The sequence below is a fragment of the Neopsephotus bourkii genome, unplaced genomic scaffold (assembly GCF_033783945.1).
Source record: "Neopsephotus bourkii isolate Nb327-2 ecotype Australia unplaced genomic scaffold, CSIRO-AGI_Nbou_v1 NB_1036, whole genome shotgun sequence".
Classification (NCBI taxonomy): Eukaryota; Metazoa; Chordata; class Aves; order Psittaciformes; family Psittacidae; genus Neopsephotus; species Neopsephotus bourkii.
In genome coordinates this window covers 2523382-2545119 of record NW_026901525.1, presented here as the reverse complement: position 1 = coordinate 2545119, position 21738 = coordinate 2523382, and the positions used below count along the sequence as shown (strand labels likewise).

The following is a 21738-nucleotide window of genomic DNA, read 5'->3' as shown; positions in this document are numbered from 1 at the left end:
GCTTTAAGGCCTCTTCCAACCCAAACCAGGCTGGGATTCTGATACTAATTAACAGATACCCACCAACTACTGCTCCAGTTTTCTATCTTTACTTTATTAACCCTGACAGAACCCATCGACCTTATTAAACAAGGCCATGATTGCCCACTTCCTGAATGCACAGGCACACAGTGCCCAGCCTCACCAGCTCCTCCGAGTCTGAAGTCTTAAGATGATTCTGGTACCAAGCCATACTTCTGCATCAGGATCTCAACCGTAGGTGTCAGCGCACTGTGGGGTAAAAGAGAACCATCAGAAAACAGGTTTTTTAAGGGCCAGGCTGCATTTTGTGGGGAGGGAAAGCAATCAGCCAGATGCAGAAGTGCATTTTGAATCAGGGAGAACATGAATTCCAGAAACCAGAGTGTTTCACTAGAAGCTTCTAGACAGGGTTGTCCTATACTGGGAATTTGGAGCACTCTTTTAGGATTGCTGAGTGGGCTGGTCATTAACCTAAGCAGTGCTAATGTGAAGGTTCATCTGCTACGGGAAAAGAAGCAAACCAGGACCCACTCTAAGTCGAAAGCTTCATTCTGTTTCAAGTGAAGCAGCAGCTCAGATACATGCAGCACAAGGAGCTCACCAGCCAGGCCGAATGATGCTGAACTTCCCTGACACAGACAAATCAACCACAGTTGACCCCAAGCGACACTCCGGGCTCTGAACGTCCCCAATTGGGCCTCCATCGATGATTAAGGACAACTGAGGCCACAGGTCTTGGAATTCCTGAGAGGAAGATAAAAGAGGTGTGGCAAACAGGCCTGAGGGTGGTTTGTGATCTTGTTTTCACTGCTGGACATTCTGGTGTTGAGGGAAATGGTCTCCCCCCTTGCCCCCTCTGGTCAGCTCACGTCTTTGTCATGAACACATCCCAGCTTGATTTCTGAGAACAGATTTATCTCAGCTGTGTAGGGAAGCCAGGAGGATTCTCAGGTTGAAGCCTTCTGAACTGCACCACTGTCTAAGAGTGCACAAAGCAAGCCAGAAGTCTGTCAGGACACTTAGGGCAAGGACAGGGCACCCGCCTGGTGCTGTACCATCACCAGGGTCACAAGCTTTGCACAAGCTGGTTTCCAACTGTGGGAGCCCGGGGCTCTGACAAACTACCACAGAAACACCCCTTAAGTGACAAAACCAACCTTACCGACACCGTCAGCGTGCTGGCCTGAGAGCTGATGTTAGCACTTGTTAGAGCCAGTGGTCCAGAGCAAGCTCGTGCCAACTCCCTGATAAAGGGGTGGTTTGGAATACGAACACCAACCAGCTAGGAGGAAGAAGAGAACATGGTTTCACACGCAGGAACAGGTTTTAATCTTGTGCTGCCTAACGCCCTCTTGACAGAGCTGATGCTCTGGAGAATGACACATCAACAAGCACTGAACCAGCAATGATATAAGATGTAAATCTGCTCCTAACACTGCCGTGTTCAGTAAATCATAGGGAGCACAACAGCACAGGGACCAGCTTTGGGAAAACACCCATCACTGATAAGTATAGTGAACAGACACGTAAGAGTAAAAACTAGTGCAGCAGAAGCACAGAACCCCATCCCTCGAAAGCAGCTCCACCTCCTGCAGCCAGGCCCTACCGATGTGAAGGGATTCAAGTCTTTATTTAGCTCTTCCGAACGCTGTAAGACCAGGGTCACAGGTCCAGGCAGCAGGTCCCGCAGCAGCTCGTCCGGCACGTTGACACGGCAGTACCTGCACAGCGAGAGGATGCGGCCTCACCCCGGGGCGGAGCAGGGTTAGGGTTAGGGTTAGGCTCGGGCCCGCATGCCAGCACCGTCCCAGGGCTCCGGAGCCGAGCGGAGCTGCTCACCCACCTGTAGAGGCGCTCCACGTCCCCGAGGCAGATGGCGAGCGGCTTCCTCCCGTTCCGCCCCTTCAGGCTGTAGATGCTCCGCACGGCGCCGGAGTCCTGCGCCAGGCACGCCACGCCGTACACCGTGTCCGTCGGCACCGCCACCAGCCCGCCCGCCCGCAGCGCACCGGCGGCGGCCGACACCGCCTCCCTCCAGCCTGCGCGACACCAAGGGGGGGGGTCAGCGGTGCCCGGCCCGGCCCTCCCGGTCCCCGCCGCGCCACCGCCCCCCCCGGGCCGTACCTCCCTGCTGGGGCTGTGCCGCTCCGCCGGCCGGCAGGAGCAGGCGAGCGCTGCGGGCGCAGCCCAGGCCCAGGGCCGGCTCCGGCCCCGCCGCTCCGTCCCCGGCCAGCGCCAGCGCGATCCGCGCCGCCCGCCGCATGCACGGCTCACTTCCGGCTCGCAGAGGGAAGCGCGCTGACGCACATCCGGGCACGTACCGGGGCGGGCCGTTCCCATGGCGACGCGGGACGGGCGGCAGGACGCGGTGAGGGAGCGCGGCGGGAGGGCCCGGGGCGGGGGGGGGGGGAGCGAAGGGCGGCCCCGGGCACCGCCAGTGACCGCTGTGTCTGCCGCAGGTGCAGCTGTGGGGCCTGCTGGAAGCCCGGCAGCGGCGCCTGCGGGCCCGGATCGCCGCCTGCGAGGAGCTCACGGCGGAGATGGGCGCGCTCCTGGCCGCGCTCCGGGCACCCCTCGGCCCGGGGAGCGCTCCCCCTGCCCTGCTCCGATCGCTGCCGCGCCAAGCGCAGGGCCCGGGGCCGGCTGGAGGAGCCTGCCCGCCTGCCCCTCCCGTGGTGCCGGGAGCGCTGGAGCGGTAGCGAGGAGCCGCGGCAGGCGCTTCCCCCAGCTGTGGCCTTGATGCTCCTTGGAGCCTTATCTCACTGAACTCACCCTTCAGAGCAAAGCGGGATGGCTCGGTCTGTAGCTCGTGCATCCACCCAGGGCTGCCGCTTACTGGAGGAACTGTGGCCTTGAACAGATGGCACCGGTTTGTCCAAGCATCGACGCTTCCCTTGACTGTTCACAGGATCGGCGCTCGGGAATGATCCACTCCACTGTGGGGAGGCTGGAGAGGAACAAACGCTCTGTGTTGTGGGCAGAGACTTGGTCCTGACACTCCCTACAATCCCAAAGTCAGAGATGCATCATCCAAGACATGCACAAGTTACAGGGGGGCCAACTCCGTCTGTTTTCCTTATTGATGCTATCTTCCCCCAATACTCCTCCTTGGTAGGGAGCACTTGGTACCTAAAACTGTCAGAGCTGGAATGCTGAATCTCTCATGTTAACCAAAGGAAGAGTTACCTTTCTCCCTGCCCCTACAGTGTAGGCTGGTTCCTGCCACAGCTCATGGCACCTGCTTGGGTGTTTGCATGAAGGGGACCAAGCAAGGCTCTCCCCTCTATACAAATGAAGAGCAATTTTAAGATTAACAACTTCTGCTCCAACTCCTGAGGGTATGGCACTGCAGGTGGGGAGGAAATACCTTCACATCCTGACCAGTTCCTAAGGGGGCAGGGGAAGGATCCTCATGCATCTCCCCAGGAACTCATAAATACTCTTAGGAAAGACTATTATAACACAATGTTTAAATAAGCATTTAATTAGGATTCCATTAGTATTAATATTGCTTTCAATTCCAAAAAAGTTAATTTCCACTTCTTTGCAGATATTTCAAAGTACAATATTAACTTCATACAAAATGAGCAATTAAGCAAACACCATTATTTCACATTTTACATTCTTCAAAAAATACAAATTCATATTTACTCTTTGTTTGGGGGTTTTGGAGATGCTCTTCCTTTGGAAGTACTGTACCTGTAACTAACATCTTCACATTGCTCAATGTAAGCACATTTATTTTTTTTTTCCCCATGTTTCATAGTTAAATAAAATCCTTTAATACCCATACACACACTCTTGGAAAACTGGGGTTCTTTTATTTTGCCATCTCCAAGCCCACTGCCCAGCTCCCCAGGCGGGTTAACCCAGAAGCAGTTAGCAGACAACCTGTGGTTCTCCTACAATTCCTGGGCTTCCTAATGATGCCAATGCCGACTATGACTTGGGTAACGAACCAGGCTCGAGGTTTGCTCATCCCTTCCCACCACACCGCTCCATGTGAAACCCAACTGCAACTACAACTCCACAGCAAGGGCCAGACAGATCGCTCCGGTTCAGTAAGCAAGTGGAAGGACACAAAGCTACACAGCAAGAAACACCAGCTACTGTAACTACGGTACTGCAAAAAACAGACCCTGGATTTTGCTGAAAAAAGATCATATGAAAAAAATCTCCTGGTTTTAAGAAAAAAGTAGGAACTGCATTTAGTTTGAGAAAGTGTACACTGCATAATGAACCAAATTTTGGCCAGCTTGCACACCACCAAAAGCATGGTGTGGGATTTTTAAACTAGTTCCAAGAACACACACACTTCGACTATGTACACGACTACATAAATATCCAGTTTCATTTGCATTTCTCAGTGCAGACACAGAACCCGACTTTTAGAACAGAGGAAATACACCAAGACGAGACGCAAAAAAGTTAAAAGTTCAGCCCTGTCCATTGAGTATCAACTCCAGGTAACGCTTATAAAAACCTTGACATTGGTTCCAAAATATGCCACGGAAAAAACAGTGTACAATTAAAACCTATGCCATTGGAAATCTGCAGGGTTTATTAAACACGTGCTTTGCTTCTTGTTTTTGCCTTACAATCCCGACGGACTCTGCCCAGCTAGCTCAGGTCACTAACACCTAGGACTGTGCACTCAAAGCGTTTCACAGAGACAAGTGGCACTGTCCTTGCTGCACAAGGAAGAGGCTGAGGCACGGGGCCGTTACATGGCTTGCCCGAGGCCCTGCAGCCAGCCACTGGTGACACCATGACCCTGTCTGCTCAACATCACAGACCTGGCTGCCTCTTGTGTCAGTTGTCAGCCGTGCTCCCCCCAAACCAGGAACAGCTCTGCATCCCCCATCAACTCCAAGGGCAGCTACACTTTAACTGATCTCTCCCAGCAGTTCCACAGCCAACAGGCCAGTTTTAGTGCCTTCTCCAAGCCTTATTCCCAACTAGTGCAGGAAGAGTACTGTAAACAGTTTAACAACGTTGCTGCAGTTGCAAAAACAATACCCTGGATGGCTGCAGAGGCACCATCCTCCATGAAGTAAGGCAGATAACACGACATCAAAACAATCCTGACGACTTTAAAGGTGCAACATGCCCATTTCAGAACAGCTTGTCACTTCTGCTCACCCTCACGTGGCAGAAGGGAGCGGAGGACGTGGGAAGGAGGGTGTACACCAAGGAGCTCGGCTGTGTCCAACAGAAGTGACAAGCAGCCCACCAGAAAGCATGAGAGAAAAGGCCTGCTACAGCACAGTGCTCTCAGTGGAGTATTTGCATAGATTGGACATTTGCTAATGATGCATAATTTAGTTCGGGTACAGACAGGGAAGGACAAGTACATCACCGAGCCCATTACTACACACTCAGACAGACACAGACAGACCGACCACATGGGACAATGATCTTTAGCTACAAGTATTGCACCAAGTTAAGTGCTCTTCTTTGCACACCCCTGTTAACTTTTACTCAGAGCAAAAATAAACTTTGTGAAAGTATATATACAAAAGAAATTGCAGCAATTGGGTTAAGGATAAAATAACCTAAAGTGCATTTTAGATACCAGTATGAGGTTCTGTGAGCTAGTCTTTCTGGACACAGTCAGCATTATACAAGTGCCCAATTCGTACTTTTGTTCTATATAATTCAGTACCAGCATTTAAACGGTGCTGATTTTCCATCCCTCTACCATCTACAACCATGAAAAACAACTTCTACAGCCTTCAACTGTATGCCAAGTCTGCTTCCCTGGGTCACTGCTTGGTGACTAGAGCGACCGATGTTGGCAATTAGACCCATTTGGTATATTTAAGCTCCTGCACTCATCCAGAAACTGTACAGAACCAAGAAAATCCCCAAAAGCCACAAAACAGCCAAACATTTAACACAGAAGGACCCCGAACAGTGCAGCTTTGCTCTCTGACTGGTAAGTGAAGGGGGTTGTGAAAGGTGGATTTTGCAGAGGGAGGACACGCTGTTCTCAGAGGCTCCAGCGTATTGACAGAACATGTCCCATCCTGGGAACCCAGTGTCTTACCAGATCTACAGCAGCAGAAACTCTCCCCCTTCCTTTAACAACGTTATTGTGAATATGCTACATGCTGGGGCAACAAGAGGAAGACATTTCTGGCATCAAGGAGTCTCAGGGCGACTGCCCCCTCTTGTCAGCCACTCACATTCTCCTCCCTTTGAAGCACATTAACCACCACCCCAGCAGTACAAGGCCTGAGGATGCAAATGTCCACTGTAAAATACATCAGCTACATGCAGCATGGGACACTCTGGAAAGCAGACCAAAGAAGCAACAAAAGCACACATCTGTACAACGCAATCAGCTGGGATGTATAGACCGCGGCGCAGTGGCCCATGTAGTCACAGAATCATCACACTGCTCTCGCTGCATTACAACATCTAATTAGTTTCACCTAAATTGCAGCCTGTCTGATGCATGTACAAGAGGGTAACGGCACAACCAGTGCACCTAAAAGCCAGCATGAACTTGGAACACATTGCTTTTCCTAGAACACAACAAGAGAAAACAGTAGGTGTGAAGAGAAAACAGCAGAGAGGTTAACTGCTGATACCCACCCAGAGAGGATGGCAGCAGCAAGGTGCTGCATGCAATCACACTTCCAAATAAGCTTCTGATTTCAAAGCCTTTGGTAGATTCTTTTACTCACTTCTGCCACAAAGCAGTTTCTGAAGTTATTGGGCCCAATGGAAAGGTTGTCGAGGTGAACTAAGTCACGAGCAGCAAAAGCAGCACAGAAAAATACCTTCCTGAAGGACAGAAAGGCTCAGAAAATGCTAAATCCAGGCCACATCTGGTACCCTTGTACCCATCACCCCACAACTCCAGGGGAACCTGCATGATCCTGTGTTAGTGGAATTTCTCACACACATATCCACTCACCCTCAAACACAAAAGGCCCCCTGCAGTGGCCTGTGCCCCACAGAGACATCCCACACAGCTCCAGGCACCACTCACACTCCTCCAAAGCAGAGCTCTGCACTGGTGGAGATTCTCTCTGTGAGGACAGCTGAGCCACAGAGGCTTGAGACTGTTTATTTTGTGTTCTGAACAGTTCTTGCTGCCATGCAACCAAACTGCATCACAAAACTAAGATGTAGGAGGAAAAAAAAACCCAAGGACCACTGTCTCACTACCCTCTAGGGATTACCATTACAAGAACCAAACCTAGAACACTCTTAAATCCGCACTTCATGGATGCAGACCTTATTGCTGCAGGACCCACATCCCCACTGCAACACACACCAACACAGAGAGGAAACAATCAGCATGCTACAGTTCCACTGGTGGCCTCAAGCTCATCACTGCAGTTACCAAAAGGGAGCACCTTGCCCTAGCACAGTAAGATGACACTATCCAGGCACAAAGCCTCTCCTCCCTCACATTCACCCTAAGGGGATGTAGTGTCACCCTTCTGCATTTCACAACCGGGAGTTGTCAGAGGTGAAAAGCCAATTCCATCCATGCTGCTGCAGCACGTTCACTAAGGCTACACAAAGCACATCACCAGAGGGTCAAAAAACCTGCTCATCATCCCACACCCTGGGGAGGACTGGCTGCAGCCAGAGGGTTCTCCCCCCCAGCAGTTACAGAGAGCAGCTTTGATCAAGTACAAAGGGTGAGAGACCTCTATCCACCGGGATTTCGCATTCCTAAATTTAGTGTGCACAGACACTCCATGTTAAGTGGCTTACAGTCATTATCTTTGTATCTCACTAATGACAACACTGTAAACTGAATAAAGACTATTTAATATTCTTTCCTTTAACACAAAAACGACTGACAGCCAAAGCCAGAAAGATGGATAAAACACTATAAAATTACGTCTTTTAAAATAATGCAGCATAAATAAACCATTTAGAATGAGACTGCATTTATTGCAACATTACAGGCTTTTTGGTGGAAGGGGGGGTTTGTGGTTTATTTACCCTGAGTAGGTTAGAATATAGACTTTCAGTTTGATATGAAAAACTACTACGTCGTGTAACTTCTTTTAGTCAAGAAATAGCCCCGTGCACAAAAAGCTGGCATTGCAGTAGGTTGGAGGCAGATTCAGGCAGGAATCATAGAGCTCAACAGAAAACAAGGGAAGCATTTGTGGACAGCTGAAGGATAGACCCACTGAATTCAAACTGAATTTCGGCTGAATCATTCTGAAGAGTTGCTCTTGACAAAAGCTGAGAGTAACCAGCAAAGGCACCATGCTCCTGATTAAACAGTCACGGGGATTAAGAGGATGACTTGGTTCTGAGCCAAAGAAATCAAAAGAGCAGCAGGCACCAACCTGACTACACCTGGGACTCATTGCATCCTTCAAAGAGAGGCAAAGGAAACAGACTCTTGAGTCTGAGTAAGCAGGGGTTCCAATTGCGTTTCCATCTTGTGAAACAGTGTCTGCCACCACCCTTTGAAGCCCTAATGCAATTAAACGAACAGATCCATCAGGAGCACAAAGTACTTGTGCTCTTCTGAAATAAACTCCCCAAAAGTTTCTGTAGGCTTTAGTAACAGCGTTAGTACAAAGCTCCCAACTCAGTGGTGCGACAATCACATTCCAGTAAGATTGCAGATAAATCATCTTCTACAGTAATGCCATTTTCTACTACAGCAAATTCCTTTCCTAGGCTCCCCTTATAGTGCATGGTTAGTATTAGACAAAAGAGACAGAAGAAAAATCATAGACCCAAGGAGTTGTAACAAAGACCCACTTGCTGCCAGTACCTTAAACCCAAACATAAGCGATGTGCAATTGGAGACAAACTAAACCCCCCCTTTTCTTTTTAGAATCTTTTTGCACATGAGTAACCTTAACTTCTGTGTTCACATATGACAAGCAAAAGTGACAGACAGTGCAGCCAAAACAGTTCATATATAACTTAGCTTTTTCTTTTTTTCTTAGTTTTACCTTTTTTTTTTAGATAGATTCTCAAAGATGGATGTACCTGGGACGTGACTAAGATGACATCTGTGAAGCAGAAATAAGCCACAAAACTTCCACAGAGGGAGGAAAAAGAATCGATCCTTCAGTTTCTGCTTCTAAAGGAGAGGGTTTTACCCTCCAGGTGCAAAGGAAAATCTGGAACATCTTCACTTAGAGAAGCTGTTATTCAAACCCATTTCTTCCTCACCCTGCAGTAGTGCTTCGATTGGAATTATATCAGATGGGGTTTCAGGGCTTTGGAGGGACAGGAAGTCCGATACATCCATGGCACTTAATGTTTCAGTCTGTGAGTCTGGAGGGTTAACTATCTGACTGCTCTGCCCACATGAAGGAGAAGAGGAAGAAAAGGTCTGAGGCTGCAGCTGGGGAGCTGGCTGCTCCAAAGCTTTTGAATCAGGTGAGGAACATTCCTTTTTAACAGTGGCTTTGTCCTTGGCAGAGTCTCGGCAGGCACACTGACACTGGCAGGCCTCCTCCTGCTTTATAATAATGACAGGAACACTGAGACCAATCTGCTGAACAGGGTTTCCTGAAGGTGAAACAGAGGCAAAACACAATGGAACTACATCATTTCACAGCAGGGAGAGACAAATCCTTTGTTAAATTAGACTGTATGCACCTTGCAGCAGAGATCACAGCTCACTTTCTCCAAGCACAAGGAATAACTCTAGCAGATGGGAAGTAAGAAAACTGTGGCAAGAACTCTCTGTTGATGAGCAACCTGTTCAGGTTGAATCCAGGCTCAGCACACTATGCCTCTTCTCTGACAAGCGTTAGGCCTTCTACAGCATCAAATCTAATACAGAGTGGCATTCAGATACCCCAGTCCCTAGTACCAATCTTTGAAGATGATGATGATACAACATAACACCAGCGATTCAACTCCTTGCCACCAACACAAGTGTCTTCCTGTCTGTTTTCTCTACTCTGCTCTCCTTTCCCAACTTGTTTCTCATGTTTCCTCCTCACTCTTCCTATGCTGCTCTATCTGCTTGGCTTCCTTTCTTAAAGATTAACAGTTTAAACTTACCTGATCTCTCTTGACTCTGATTCATCTTTGCAATATAATAACACAGTGTAAGAACAGAACTTCTACAGTTGTTTCATTTTGATGAATCTCATGCATAATACTCACTAAAAACAATTGCTAAAGAACTGATGAAGTTTACTATTTATTACCTGTTCCATGTCTTCACTCAAAAGAACAAAAAGATTATGTCCTTGCATTTCTGTCTTTTCCTCCATACACGTTCCATTAAAATACTACTTTTATGAACACTGGATCTAATTTATGATCTAATTCACAAGTTGTCACAGAAATTACTATGGGAGAGATCTCAGCACAAGCCTCTGAGTGCATGGAAAACCTCAGAAAGGTAGAAATATGAAAGGATTTTCTTCAACGTTTCTAGAAGCAATAAATGCACCACAAATGCTGGTGAAGCCAACAATACCACAAAGAAACAAAGAAAAAGAGAAGTAAGTTCAGTGTCCAGCTTACCTGTGTTGCCAGCTACTGGTAATGCAGTGGTAAAAAACACCTTTTCTACTACTTTTGGAACTTGTGGCTTTAAAGAAAAGGGAAAAAGAAGAAAGTGTGAGTTGATTCCAATTCTGTTGTTCAAATTCTAAGCAGCTTCAAGCAAAAGAAACAGCTATGAACATATTCCAAAGAGAACACACAAGAAACTAATCATAAATTGTAATATTCAGCTTGGTTCTGTGCTATGTTCTGGCTATCCCAAAACTCAGAGTGTTATTTCAGAGGTCCTAAAGGTGGGAAGCAATGACTCCCCACACCACATGCTTGTTAACATAGCTTGTGGGTTCTGACAACTGAATTCAACAACTACTGCGCTTGCTCATCCTGCTTGTACCCACAGCCATTGACACTTGACCATGTGCAGCTAAGAAGGCCCACAAACAGCAACAGTATTCTGCAAGATAGAACACTTTCAGTCTCAGCTACCCAGATTTAGTGAGGAACCAGAACCATTCTGCTTTCCCAGAAAACTTCAGTATCTTTATCAAGCTACATCAAGAAAAGACGTATTACAAAATGCCTAGACACAAACTTCAGAGTCTTTTGTGCTTCTGCTTGTCAAAAGTAGATTTAAATCCACAAACATTTTCAGGCCGTGTGGCACTCTGTCTGACACCAAACTGATAACTGCTGTGCCAAGTCTGTCACTGGGGAAGAGATTAAAGATCTCAATCTATTTTCTATTCCCTTATCTCTTTTAGGAGCTGCAGTGGGGGCATGTTTATATATATTAACATGATAAGCATTATACAACACTGCATCCTGGTTTCTTACAGTTATCTTACAGTTACAGGTTTGATCCTCGTCCTTTTCAAAAGGACTCTAGGAGGAAATGAGGTGATTCCAACTGCATGTAGTGGACATACTAACCATTTGTTCTTGGCTTTGCGGAGAACCAGTGGCACCATTTAAGATCCATTGCAAGTTTTGCTCTCCCATGACAATGCTGGACTGCAGAATAGCAGTGCTCTGAGAAGGAGTAATTGTTATAGTTGGATTACTGGTCAGAACAGAGTTCGCACCAACAGGCACAGTCTGAACGACAGCTGGCAGGGGCTCAGTGGCACTTGATGGTGTTGGGGCAGATGCCCCAGCAACCACTGAAAGTCCTTGCACGAGGGGCTGTGGTGGGGTCTGAGTATGCTGCAGGAAGTCTTGGTGACTGGCTGCAAACTGTGTGCTGTGAGGAACAGGCACTTCTGGGGATTGTAAAACAGTTGCAGGATTTCCAAATGCAGCTTGCTGTGAGCTGGTTCCTATGGAGGAGGGAGCAGCAGGGGCTGCTGAGGCTTGTAGTGCTGAATGGGAAGGCTCAGAGATGCCAAGCTGCAGTACAAGTGGAAGAGACAATGACGCCGAGTCTCCTGCAGAAGGCGGAACAGCAGTGACAGAGTCTGCATCGCCATTGAAACCATCAATCAAGGCAGCTGCCAAAAGAAACATGAAAAAAAAACAGAAATACATCACTTCCCATAAGATCTGATTTTTCAATGAACTTTGCAGAAATCCCTCAGCTAGTTGCTAAGTCAGGCATTATCACTTCCCATCTTCAGACAAGTGCTCAAAACCGTATATTCACTAGGCAGTGAAATCAAAAAAGTAGGTCCAAATTTAGGAAGCCAGTAACACTCACTACTACACACAAGCTGATCGGCCTCATTAGCTCCAGGAAGCCTTTGTATCAGCCAGTTTGTGCAGCTACACCAAGTGAGGGAGCTTGAAAAAGCACTTATGTGGAAAGCCCCAGAGCATCAGTGTCAGCATTGTATGACAGCATGCTGTAAATGCTCTGTCAGTTCCTCCATCACCATCCCAGCAATACACCCTCTATGAATACATTTCAATACCGAAGTTAAAAGTTCTGTTTGCTACTTAAGAGTTATGTGGGGCAGCAATCTTCAATCTGAAATGCTGAATTAGGTACAGAGGAGGAAAACTGTTGAAAAGCTCTGTCAAAACACACAGATACAATCTGTACCTGTCTGCTGAGAGTCATCCTGATTTGCGGTGTGATCTGGGCTCTGAAACATCGACTCAAAGATGCTTGCTGGTGAGATTGTGCTAAGGTCTTGTCCATGTGTCTGGCAAACAGAAAATACAGAGGAAGGCATCAGATAACGTTCCATCTCAGGTCTCCATAAACTCTGCACAAATCCCAGTCAAGTTGTGCAGGAATGTCAGAAACACCTCTCCAAATAATCAGCCACCTCCAGAAAAAGCAACATATTTCACTTCCCTAGTGTAAAACACCACTGAGCTTTTACTACCTACAATCAAATTTACCAACCTAATGAGCAAATCCTCACAAAAGTCATTCAGAAGGAAAATACATCCTTCTGCATCCACACTTTGTTTAGCCCTTATTTCTGTCAGAAACAGACATTGATCTGTTCTTGGCTATTCTTTGAAACCTTTTCTGGAGCAGAAATAAAATGGCTCTGCTTAGATTAGATCTTAGACTATGCACTGCCTGTCACCCACAGTGCTCTAGGATATATCAAAGTACTGCATGCTGCTTCCACATCAAAACACACCAGAATGACCCTGTCTCCTCAGTATTCAATGTCACTATGTCACATTTAAGCTCAGTCAAGAGTTATCAATAAGCAAGAACACTGTTATTGTAAAATCAGATGCAGAACCTTTAAAAACCTGCTTGAATTAAGCACTGCAGTACTTGGGAGGAAAATCTCTCTCTTTCACTCAACTATGCTGAAATATTGGGGGTTTTGTTCCAACATTCCCAAAAGAACAGCAGTAATATGTCTGTCAATTTACAGGCTCAATAGGGTGTGTAAAAACCACATTTTTGTCAAGATTGAGCCTCCTGCAAACTGCCATGAGCCACAGGAAATAAAGCAGCAGCATTCAGTTCATCTAAACCAATCCTATCCAAAGTCACTTATGCTGTGGAAGAACTCATCTCCTCCATCTGCAGTAGTGAAATGAAAGCCTGAAGCAGAGCCTGCTGGAGGCCCAAACAAGCGAAACAGAATCCACCAGCCACACATATCTACTCTGCTGAGTTCTAGTTGACAGGACAAGCACCCTGCCAGAGAAACATCAAACTCAAATGATGGGTGAGGCAATTCCAGGGCAGTAACTCACTGGATTAGAGTTTTCCCGCAATTCTGAATCTGTCGATATGAGGCTTAAGTCACTGAGACAAAGCGAGTGGCTTGTATCCTGTAAAGAAGAAAAAGAAATGAAGTTACATATTTAGAAATAGCACCAGAAATGTTGTTCATTACTTGCTAGACATACAGCTCTGCTTAGGCAGATTTTTTACCCATATGTGATCCAAATCTCAGTTCTAAACTCAAAGAAGCAGTATTACTAAGGAAAGGAGATTCAGCAGCTATCAAGGATTCTTAACATCTTTTTCACATTGCTTCCAACAATTTAAATAAAAAATCTTATAGAAAATAAAAAGTTTACCACTTAACAGTTAGTATTTATTTCACTTCACATACTTCTACAAGGAAAGCATGATAACACATCTAACTGTCTATAAACTCATGTCAGCATTTGATATATTCAAAGCAGGAGCAGCCCAAGCCTTAACTTTAAAGTGATTAAAATGAACAGACCAATTTAAATGAGCTTTTCTAAATAAAACCTGCTCACCAAATACCATGCAAGAAGTTTGGGAAATACTGATCCCTCTGTTTATTCTCAACACGCTGTCAACACGCGTATGAGAATAAACCCTACACTGCCACCCTGAATGCCAGCAAGTGCAGGACTTAACCTGAGTTCTCAGTTCAAAACAGAGGCACCCATGGGAGACAGGGCACCAAGTACTCACAATTCTCTTTGCAAATCCCAGTCATAAACATTATACCTTCAGACCAAAGAATTTATTCCTCCCAGTTATGTTTTTATCTCCCAACACAGAAGCATTAATAAGAAATGCTACTAACCTCAGATACATTGTTATTTGGAAGTGCATTATAGGAATGTCCTTTCTCATGACCTTTCATGTGACTCTTGAGACTATACTGTGTACTAAAAGTCTTCTCACAGCCATTACTGGGACAGAAGAAGGGTTTCTCCCCTGTAGGCAGGGCAAAACACATGTAACAGACTTATAAACATCATATCAGACACGTACTTTTCAAGCACCTAGGAGAGTAGTAATATTTCATACAAACAAGGTTATTTAATGCCACATGATGCATTCAGCATTCTTTGGAGTCTCGCAGATAAAAGTTTCCATTTTACCATGTGAATTGACACATTTCATTTTGACGCATCATTAGTGATACGTTTGTGAAACACGTGAATGAAATTCAAGACCTGTCAAGCATACATGGAAATGCATAAATGGAATATTGGGAACTGCCCTGACCTGGGTGCAGGAGTTTGCACCTGGCCTTGTTAAACTTCATAAAGTTCACATGGGTGCACTCCTGCAGCCTGCAAAGGTCCCTCCAGATGGCAGCCCTTCCCTCAAGCGTATCAACTGCACCACTTAGTGTGGTGTCACCCACATAGTATATACAAGTATAAACACATATTAGGATTCTGAGAGTTAATATAAACTGATTAAGTTCAACTCGAGAAGAAACAAAACCTTGGGACTTACCAGTATGTGTCCTAACATGTGTTTTAAGGTGGTGGCTTGCAGCAAAAGCCTTTCCACAGCCGTCATGCTCACACCTGAAAGAGGCGTCAGAGAAAAGATAGCATCAGGCTTACCTGATAAGTTAGTTACCACCTTAGATCATGCTTTGCAATAGTCCCAGGACTCAGAAAAGCAGGCCTAAGCTAATCTGGTTTAATAATCAGGCATCTTCCAGCAGCTCCTGTGCAGGCCACACAGACCACAGCAGGGCTTTGAATAGGACTGTAAAATCCAAGCATGAAATCAGCCTTTGAAGGGGGCCTCCTTCACGGAATAAACCCTGCATCACAGCAGAGCAGCAGCAGTATGTTTTAAGAACATGCTCGCTGTGGCACACATTCAGGTTTGAAAAATAGCTCTACTATTCTTGTCTTTGAAGACAGGCATTTCACCCACTTCTCCAGGCAGCTGAGGGAGCTCTAGAACAAACATGCTCAAATGCCAGCCGCCTTCAGCTCTTTTCTTCCAAGAACAGCTTCTCATTCAGGACAGCCAGAGCTGCCTCTTGGCACAGGCAGCCCATTACACAAGCCCCACAGAGGTCAAAATGGGCATTCAAGGACCTACCGAAATGGCTTTTCTCCTGTGTGTGTTCGAATGTGCTTCCTCAGGTCACTGTGCGTTGTGAAGTATTTACTGCAGCCTTCTGATTCACAGTTAAATGTCTTCCCTGTGTGAAGCCTCTGATGTGCTTTCAACCTAAAAAGGATGCAACCAAAAAACCTGGATTCTATGATTCAAGACTACTATAATATAAATAAGCCAAGTATGTCATCATAGATTCTGCCATCCTGCTCTTGGCATAGCATTTCCACGTTTTGGGAAGATTTATATGCATATCTGTACCTGGAAGAAGCATAACAATTTCAAGGCCAGGTTGGAATGGGGCTTGGAGCAACCTGGTCTAATGTGAGGTGTCTCTGCCCATAGCAGGGAGGGCTGGAACTGCTTGAACTCAAGGTCCTTTCCAACCCAACCCATTCTATGATTCTGTGATCCAGACCCAAACAAAAAGCGGATGCAATCTGCAGAACAACAACAGCCACGTCTACGAGGCAAATTAAGCAGAGACCTCCTACCTGTACAGTGTATTGAATGCCTTTTCACAGCCCTGCACATCACATTCAAACGGCTTCTCCTTAGTGTGCACTCGAACGTGGATTTTGAGGCTGTAGGAGGTAAGAAAGGCCTTGCCACAGCCTTCTTGATTGCAGACAAAAGTGTATTCCCCACGATGGGTCTTTTGGTGAGTGCGCAGGTTCCCAGCAGTGCTATAGGTGCGTGGACAGCCCTCAAAGGTGCACTGGTACCTCTTCACCTAAGAGACAAAATGCTGCTTGTTAACCATTCTTCAGCATTTCTGGAATCCAGACAGGGCAGGTCTGCAGTTAAACATCAAAGACAACAGAAGAGATTTTGACCCCAAAGGAAAAAGAACATTTAATGATCAGATAACTCAGTATTTCTGCTTCACCACCTGAGGAAGGGGTGGCACACGTTGGAAAGCAGGCTGACCTTATACAATAATCATCTAATAGAAGGGGGGGGAAGGAAAAATGTGATTTGAAATGTTTCTAGCTAAAAATCTGCTAAAACAGTAGGAAAGGATTCTAAGAGGCTATTAAACCTACCCACTACTCCCATAGAGTGCCTGCCTTTCACCCAGGTGCTTCCAGCACAGCTACTTACTTGTGGAGGAAGAAGACAAGGGAAAATGTACATTCACAACCTGACCCTCAAAAGCACAGCCCTGTGTGCTGAACTTCCATTAACACCTTGAATGAGAGCTACGGTTTTCACCATCTCCTATGGCCTCCCCATCAGTCCATTTACTACTTCATTTTATATCAAAAGCAGCCTCCACTGTGCTTTATTGCTCTCTCCTGTGGTTACTGAAACAGGCAATGTCTGAAGTGTAGTGAATCCATTGGGATTTTTCAGCCAGCTATCTGGATTACTGGGAAGCAATTTTACCCTGAACTTGATTTCATAGCCTTCCAGCTACTGCAACAGGCAGAGAGACCACGCAGAAGCTTCCAGTGTGCCAGTCCTAACACTTAATTAAATCTCATTCTCTCCTGTGAAGTAAAAGGAATAAGCCATCTGATATGCTTGAATAAAATTAGCTTGAATGTTAATTATCAGCCTTTCATTTGACTGCTACAGTTGAGAAACTTTAACATCTAAAAGTGATTACAGAGCCCAAGAGAGGACTTGGCAACTCCTACTGGGTATAATTTGGGTTCTAGGCAGCTCTCCATAAGGGAAGGGAAATAAATAGTCTCTCGGTTACTTCCAACCTGTTCTGTAGGGGACAAAATTACCAGTAGGACCCCTTTAAGAATGCTTTATAAAATCTGAGTATATAGGAGTTGAGTAATCTCTGCTATAATCTCTTGTTGATACCGTGACAAACAGCACCATGAGAAGCACCACACAGAGAAGGAAACAGTGATTCCACTATAAAGCAACTTACCCTTGGTTTATACCTCAAATGAGGTAAAAGTTATCACTAAATACCCCAACGTTACAGTACAGTTACAACATCATTTCAAGGTTCGGTTGTGTTGAGTCAGCCAAAACCCAAGAGCAGAGACCAATAAGAGACAGCCGCAAGGTCAGAAAGTACATTTTATTACAGGAGAAGAGGTACACTGCCTTCACCAGCGATCACCCGAGCACTCCAATTCACCTATCAGGGCTGAAGTCAACTTCCCTGTTCCAGTTTTAAGGCAGCTGGAAATTAACACTTTCCCTGCTGCACTATGGGATGCTCTCCACTGTACTCCCCATAACACACAAGGGATCTGAACTACCTAAAAATCAAGTGAGGAGGCTGTGAAGCTTTCTCGATGTTTCTATTTAGGTCTAGAAAGTGAATTAAAAGGAGAGAACTAATTCTAGATGAAGGATTTGGTTCCTCGATGCTAATGCACATCTTTAAAGGAAGATGGCAGTACCACTTTCAGTTTCAGGGCCTGAAATAGGCCAGAGGCCTTGCAGCCCTTCCCCTTTAGTCAAAGGCCAAGTCTGTTATTTCCTAAGTCATTTTGAAAATGATACTGCAGACAGAAGCAGTGCTACCACGACATTTGAGGCAAAATTAAAGCAGTAAAGCATTTAATTCTCTTTTCCCATTAGGAACATTAGCACATCAGACAAGCACTGATCATACACATAAATTATGTAGCTATTGACCACAAAAGCCTCACGGTTACAGCAGCAAATACTCAAGAGTAGCCCTGTACGCTTGCAGCAACAAAAGAGGCACATGGCAGCACAGGAGAAGCCACAGATGGGTATGAGGAGTACAGAAACAAGCTGCTTTGAAGACAAAGGACAATGTGCTATCTCTCCCAGGAAGATGCACCAGGGGGAAGCTGGGAAAGCTGTGATTAAGCATTAACTTAGAAGTAGGAACTAATTGTCCAGTAATCAAAAGAGTGGCAAAAGCAAAACCTGTCACACTGTGCCAAAGTCTACTTCAAGTGCTCAGTTTGCCCTTAACTCATCCTGAGCTGAGGAGATTCCCCTTCAATTGCTCCTTTTTTTTCTATGTTATCATTGAACAAAAGAATGCACTTGAAATACAAGACTCTGATCACGTTCATTCTCACCCACAGAATTACAGTGAGGGAAGCAGAACATAACAAGAGGAAGTTGAAGATAATATACTCAGTGTAAAACTATCTTTTGCTTCATAAATGTCTAACACTGCCCCAAAACCTGCAGGCTTTAGAAGAGTTCTCTCAAGTGTTAGAACCATGACAGATGCTTTCAAAGTACCAAAGAATTTGATTTTTAAAGATGAGCCAAACATCTGAGGGCTTTGGAATGTTTCCTTCCCCATCTCCAGACAACTCACCAAGCATCTGGAAGAGCAGGACCAAAGAGGGGTTTAAAGATGGAGGAGTGTCACCTATGCTTATTTCCACTGCACTCAAATAACACCCCCTCCACTCCAGAAAATGAATTCAAGACATGGAAAATAAATTCATTTCATTAGGAAATTCCAGGTCCTACAAGCTCCCTTTTTTAATAATAGGGGAGGTGATGGAATAAAATCAGTTTAATTACACGTGCAGTCACCAATGCTGGTTGAGCCAGTACACACTGTTCTCAGACACTACTGATTACAAGCTTATTATCCTACAAAAAGAAAAGTACTGACGTGACTAACATACAAAAAACAAGTATTTCAGCAGCTCAGAACACAGGATACAGCAGCTGCTGATCTGAACAACCAAGCAGAGCTCCTTACACTGACATGGGCTTACTGGACAAACCTCAGTCCAGAAGCTCCATGATTACAGAACCAGCCTCCTCCAGCCCCATTTCCTCCTTGCCAAGAGAGTGCTAATGAAAGTTCCCTGCTAACCTGAATTATTCAGCGTTCAAACCCAGCTTCCTTTCTCAGCAAGGGTCTCATTTCTGCCATCCTCTCTTACACTCAGTATCAGTTACACAAGTAGTTGATACTTCCACCACTGACACCAGCAGGGACATTTGTACAGATCATCCTTTATTCAACTAGCAAGGGCCAAAAAGGGAGCACGAAGTCATTGCTGTGTTGGTATTTCAATCATCTTCACACTGCTTTTGCACCTAGAAAGTGAGAACGCCAAGTACACGCCCTCAGCACTTTGAATGCAGGTAGGATCCATTAGGGAACCAGAACTGAAAGTAACTGCCATTTTATAAGTCCAAGCTGCCTTAAGAGTTCAAACAAGAGCAGATGCTGCTTTAAAGCTTCCCTTATTTTCCTTAGTTTATTTTCACAGTTGGAACTACCACCACCAGTCTGGAAGTGCAGCCAAGGCCTCGAGAACGTGGTTAACCAAGAAAAAACACGAGTTTGGGTATCTGTGAGGATGGGAAATAATCACCCAACCAAAAGAATAATAAATGCCCACTGCAGTTCCACACACCACTAACACAACCGTGGTTTCAATACCATGCTCTCCTGATGTCTATCATGTCACCACACGTCTGAAAGCGCTTCCTGACTGCTTCACAAGCAAGCAGCAGGATATCTGAGTGAAAACTGATGACACTCGCAGCTTTTTTCACTCTGGGCAGCAGCTCTGCCTATCAGCACAAAGCATGACTATCACTAAGTATACCAGTGGATCTAATGGAGTGTAATTCATTCCACTCCGCAGTAACCTTTAAGAACAAGGGAACCTTCTGACTGCCTCCCAGCAAACAGCTTTAGAAAAGCCTCACATTCTCAAAGCACTTAAGGCCACCAGGTAAAAAGCACTACAATACATATCACATTCAGAATCATATTTAGCTACTTACTTCTTTAAGCTTGGTTTCAGGGCATTCAGACTGCAAAGTGAGTGTTGCTCCTTCGATATTTCTTGGCATAGGAGTTGAACCAGGATTTATTGTCAGGTGAATCTGATCTGGAGAAATAATGTGTTGCACATAACCCTGGGACATTCCTTCATGATCTGCTATTAAATGAAATCCTTCTTCATGACCCTCTGGTAAAAAAGGCAAGTGATCACCACACTGTCCTTCATCCTCGTCATCTTCCAGCACGCCGTGGTCCTGCTCTATCAGAACAGTCGTCCTGTCATAGACCGTCCCAGACGACGAAGAAACCAGCCCGTTTTTATCAGCAAACCTCATCATATTGTCATCTTGGGTTAAATCGTCTTCCTCCACTTCGTAGTAGATAACGTTGCCTTCGGGACTGTTCTCCCCCATGGCTCACCGCCTCTCAGTGCGATATCGTGCACTTACACCGTAGCGACTCATCTGCAACACAAGGACGGGCGGAGGGGGGGGGAGTCAGGCGGCTCTGCCCCGGCCGGGCCCCATCTCCTCTCGCAGCCCCAGCGCCCGGGCAAAGGCCCCGCGGCCCCGGCCGCACACCCAACCTCAGGGCGGGCGGTGCTGGAAGAGCCGGGCCCTGCTCCACGGCCCCCGCCCGCGGGCTGGGGAAGGTGTCCCCTGCCGGACCGCGGCGCTCCCCCCGCCCGGCCCGGGCCCGCACTGCCCCGCCGAGAGCCGCCAGCGGGGCCTGCACGGGCCCGTGTCCCGTCCTCCCCCCCGGCTGCAGCCGGCCCCGCCGCGCTCACCGGGCTGCGGGCAGCGGCGGCACCTCCTTCCCCGCCCCGGCGGCACCATGATCACCAGCGCACTCACTTCCGCTTCCGGCCGCGCGCCGCCCGACGGGAGTGCCGCGCCCACCGCGGGGGCTGGCGGGAAGAGGGGGGAGGCCCTGAGGTGGCGGCTGGGGGGCGGGAGGTAGTGGTAATCCTGATCGATAGCAGGAGCGTTAAACGAGATCGATAACGCTGTTAAAGTGATCGATAGCGCTAGGATACAGTCACCCCATGGGAAAAGAGCACAGGGGAAAAGGAGTCGCTGGGGAAGGTGCAGCAGAACCTGCAGGGCTGCTCAGGGGTCTGGAGTGGCTCTCATAAGGAGGGGCTGTGTAGTCCAGAGAAGAGCAGCCTGAGGGGGGATCCCGTCAATGCACATAAATCAGAATCAGCCACGTTGGAAAAACCCTTTAAGCTCACCCAGTCCAACCCTTACCCCAGCAC

General features: G+C 46.7%; 2 protein-coding genes across 2 annotated transcripts; both read right to left on the bottom strand.

Moving 5' to 3' along the window:
* Nucleotides 1-73: 73 nt before the first annotated feature.
* YRDC (yrdC N6-threonylcarbamoyltransferase domain containing) lies at nt 74-2361 on the bottom strand. The gene is made up of 5 exons (XM_061360868.1): nt 1865-2361; nt 1628-1742; nt 1184-1303; nt 623-765; nt 74-270 (listed from the first exon to the last, which is right to left on the bottom strand). Exons 1-5 carry the CDS (start codon nt 2359-2361, stop codon nt 207-209), a joined length of 939 nt encoding a protein of 312 aa, XP_061216852.1. The 3' UTR covers nt 74-206.
* Nucleotides 2362-7794: 5433 nt separating this feature from the next.
* On the bottom strand, nt 7795-21398 carry MTF1 (metal regulatory transcription factor 1). The gene is made up of 11 exons (XM_061360746.1): nt 21268-21398; nt 20480-20944; nt 16255-16493; nt 15743-15874; nt 15137-15210; nt 14472-14605; nt 13657-13734; nt 12527-12629; nt 11419-11975; nt 10507-10573; nt 7795-9534 (listed from the first exon to the last, which is right to left on the bottom strand). The coding sequence occupies exons 2-11, from the start codon at nt 20891-20893 to the stop codon at nt 9152-9154; spliced, it is 2181 nt and encodes a 726-aa protein (XP_061216730.1). The 5' UTR covers nt 20894-20944; nt 21268-21398; the 3' UTR covers nt 7795-9151.
* Between the last annotated feature and the right edge of the window lie 340 nt (nt 21399-21738).

Excerpts from the sequence above, each read along its gene's own strand:
- MTF1 (XM_061360746.1), bottom strand. The coding sequence starts at position 20,893 with ATGGGGGAGAACAGTCCCGAAGGCAACGTTATCTACTACGAAGTGGAG. Across the intron at positions 12,630-13,656 it reads TGCGGGAAAACTCTAATCCA|ACACATGGACAAGACCTTAG; the intron begins GTGAGTTACTGC and ends TCTGTTTGCCAG. Across the intron at positions 10,574-11,418 it reads CGCAAAGCCAAGAACAAATG|CCACAAGTTCCAAAAGTAGT; the intron begins GTTAGTATGTCC and ends TTTTCTTTAAAG.
- YRDC (XM_061360868.1), bottom strand. The coding sequence starts at position 2,361 with ATGGGAACGGCCCGCCCCGGTACGTGCCCGGATGTGCGTCAGCGCGCT. Across the intron at positions 1,743-1,864 it reads GACGTGGAGCGCCTCTACAG|GTACTGCCGTGTCAACGTGC; the intron begins GTGGGTGAGCAG and ends CTCGCTGTGCAG. Across the intron at positions 271-622 it reads AGCATCATTCGGCCTGGCTG|TGCGCTGACACCTACGGTTG; the intron begins GTGAGCTCCTTG and ends TTTACCCCACAG.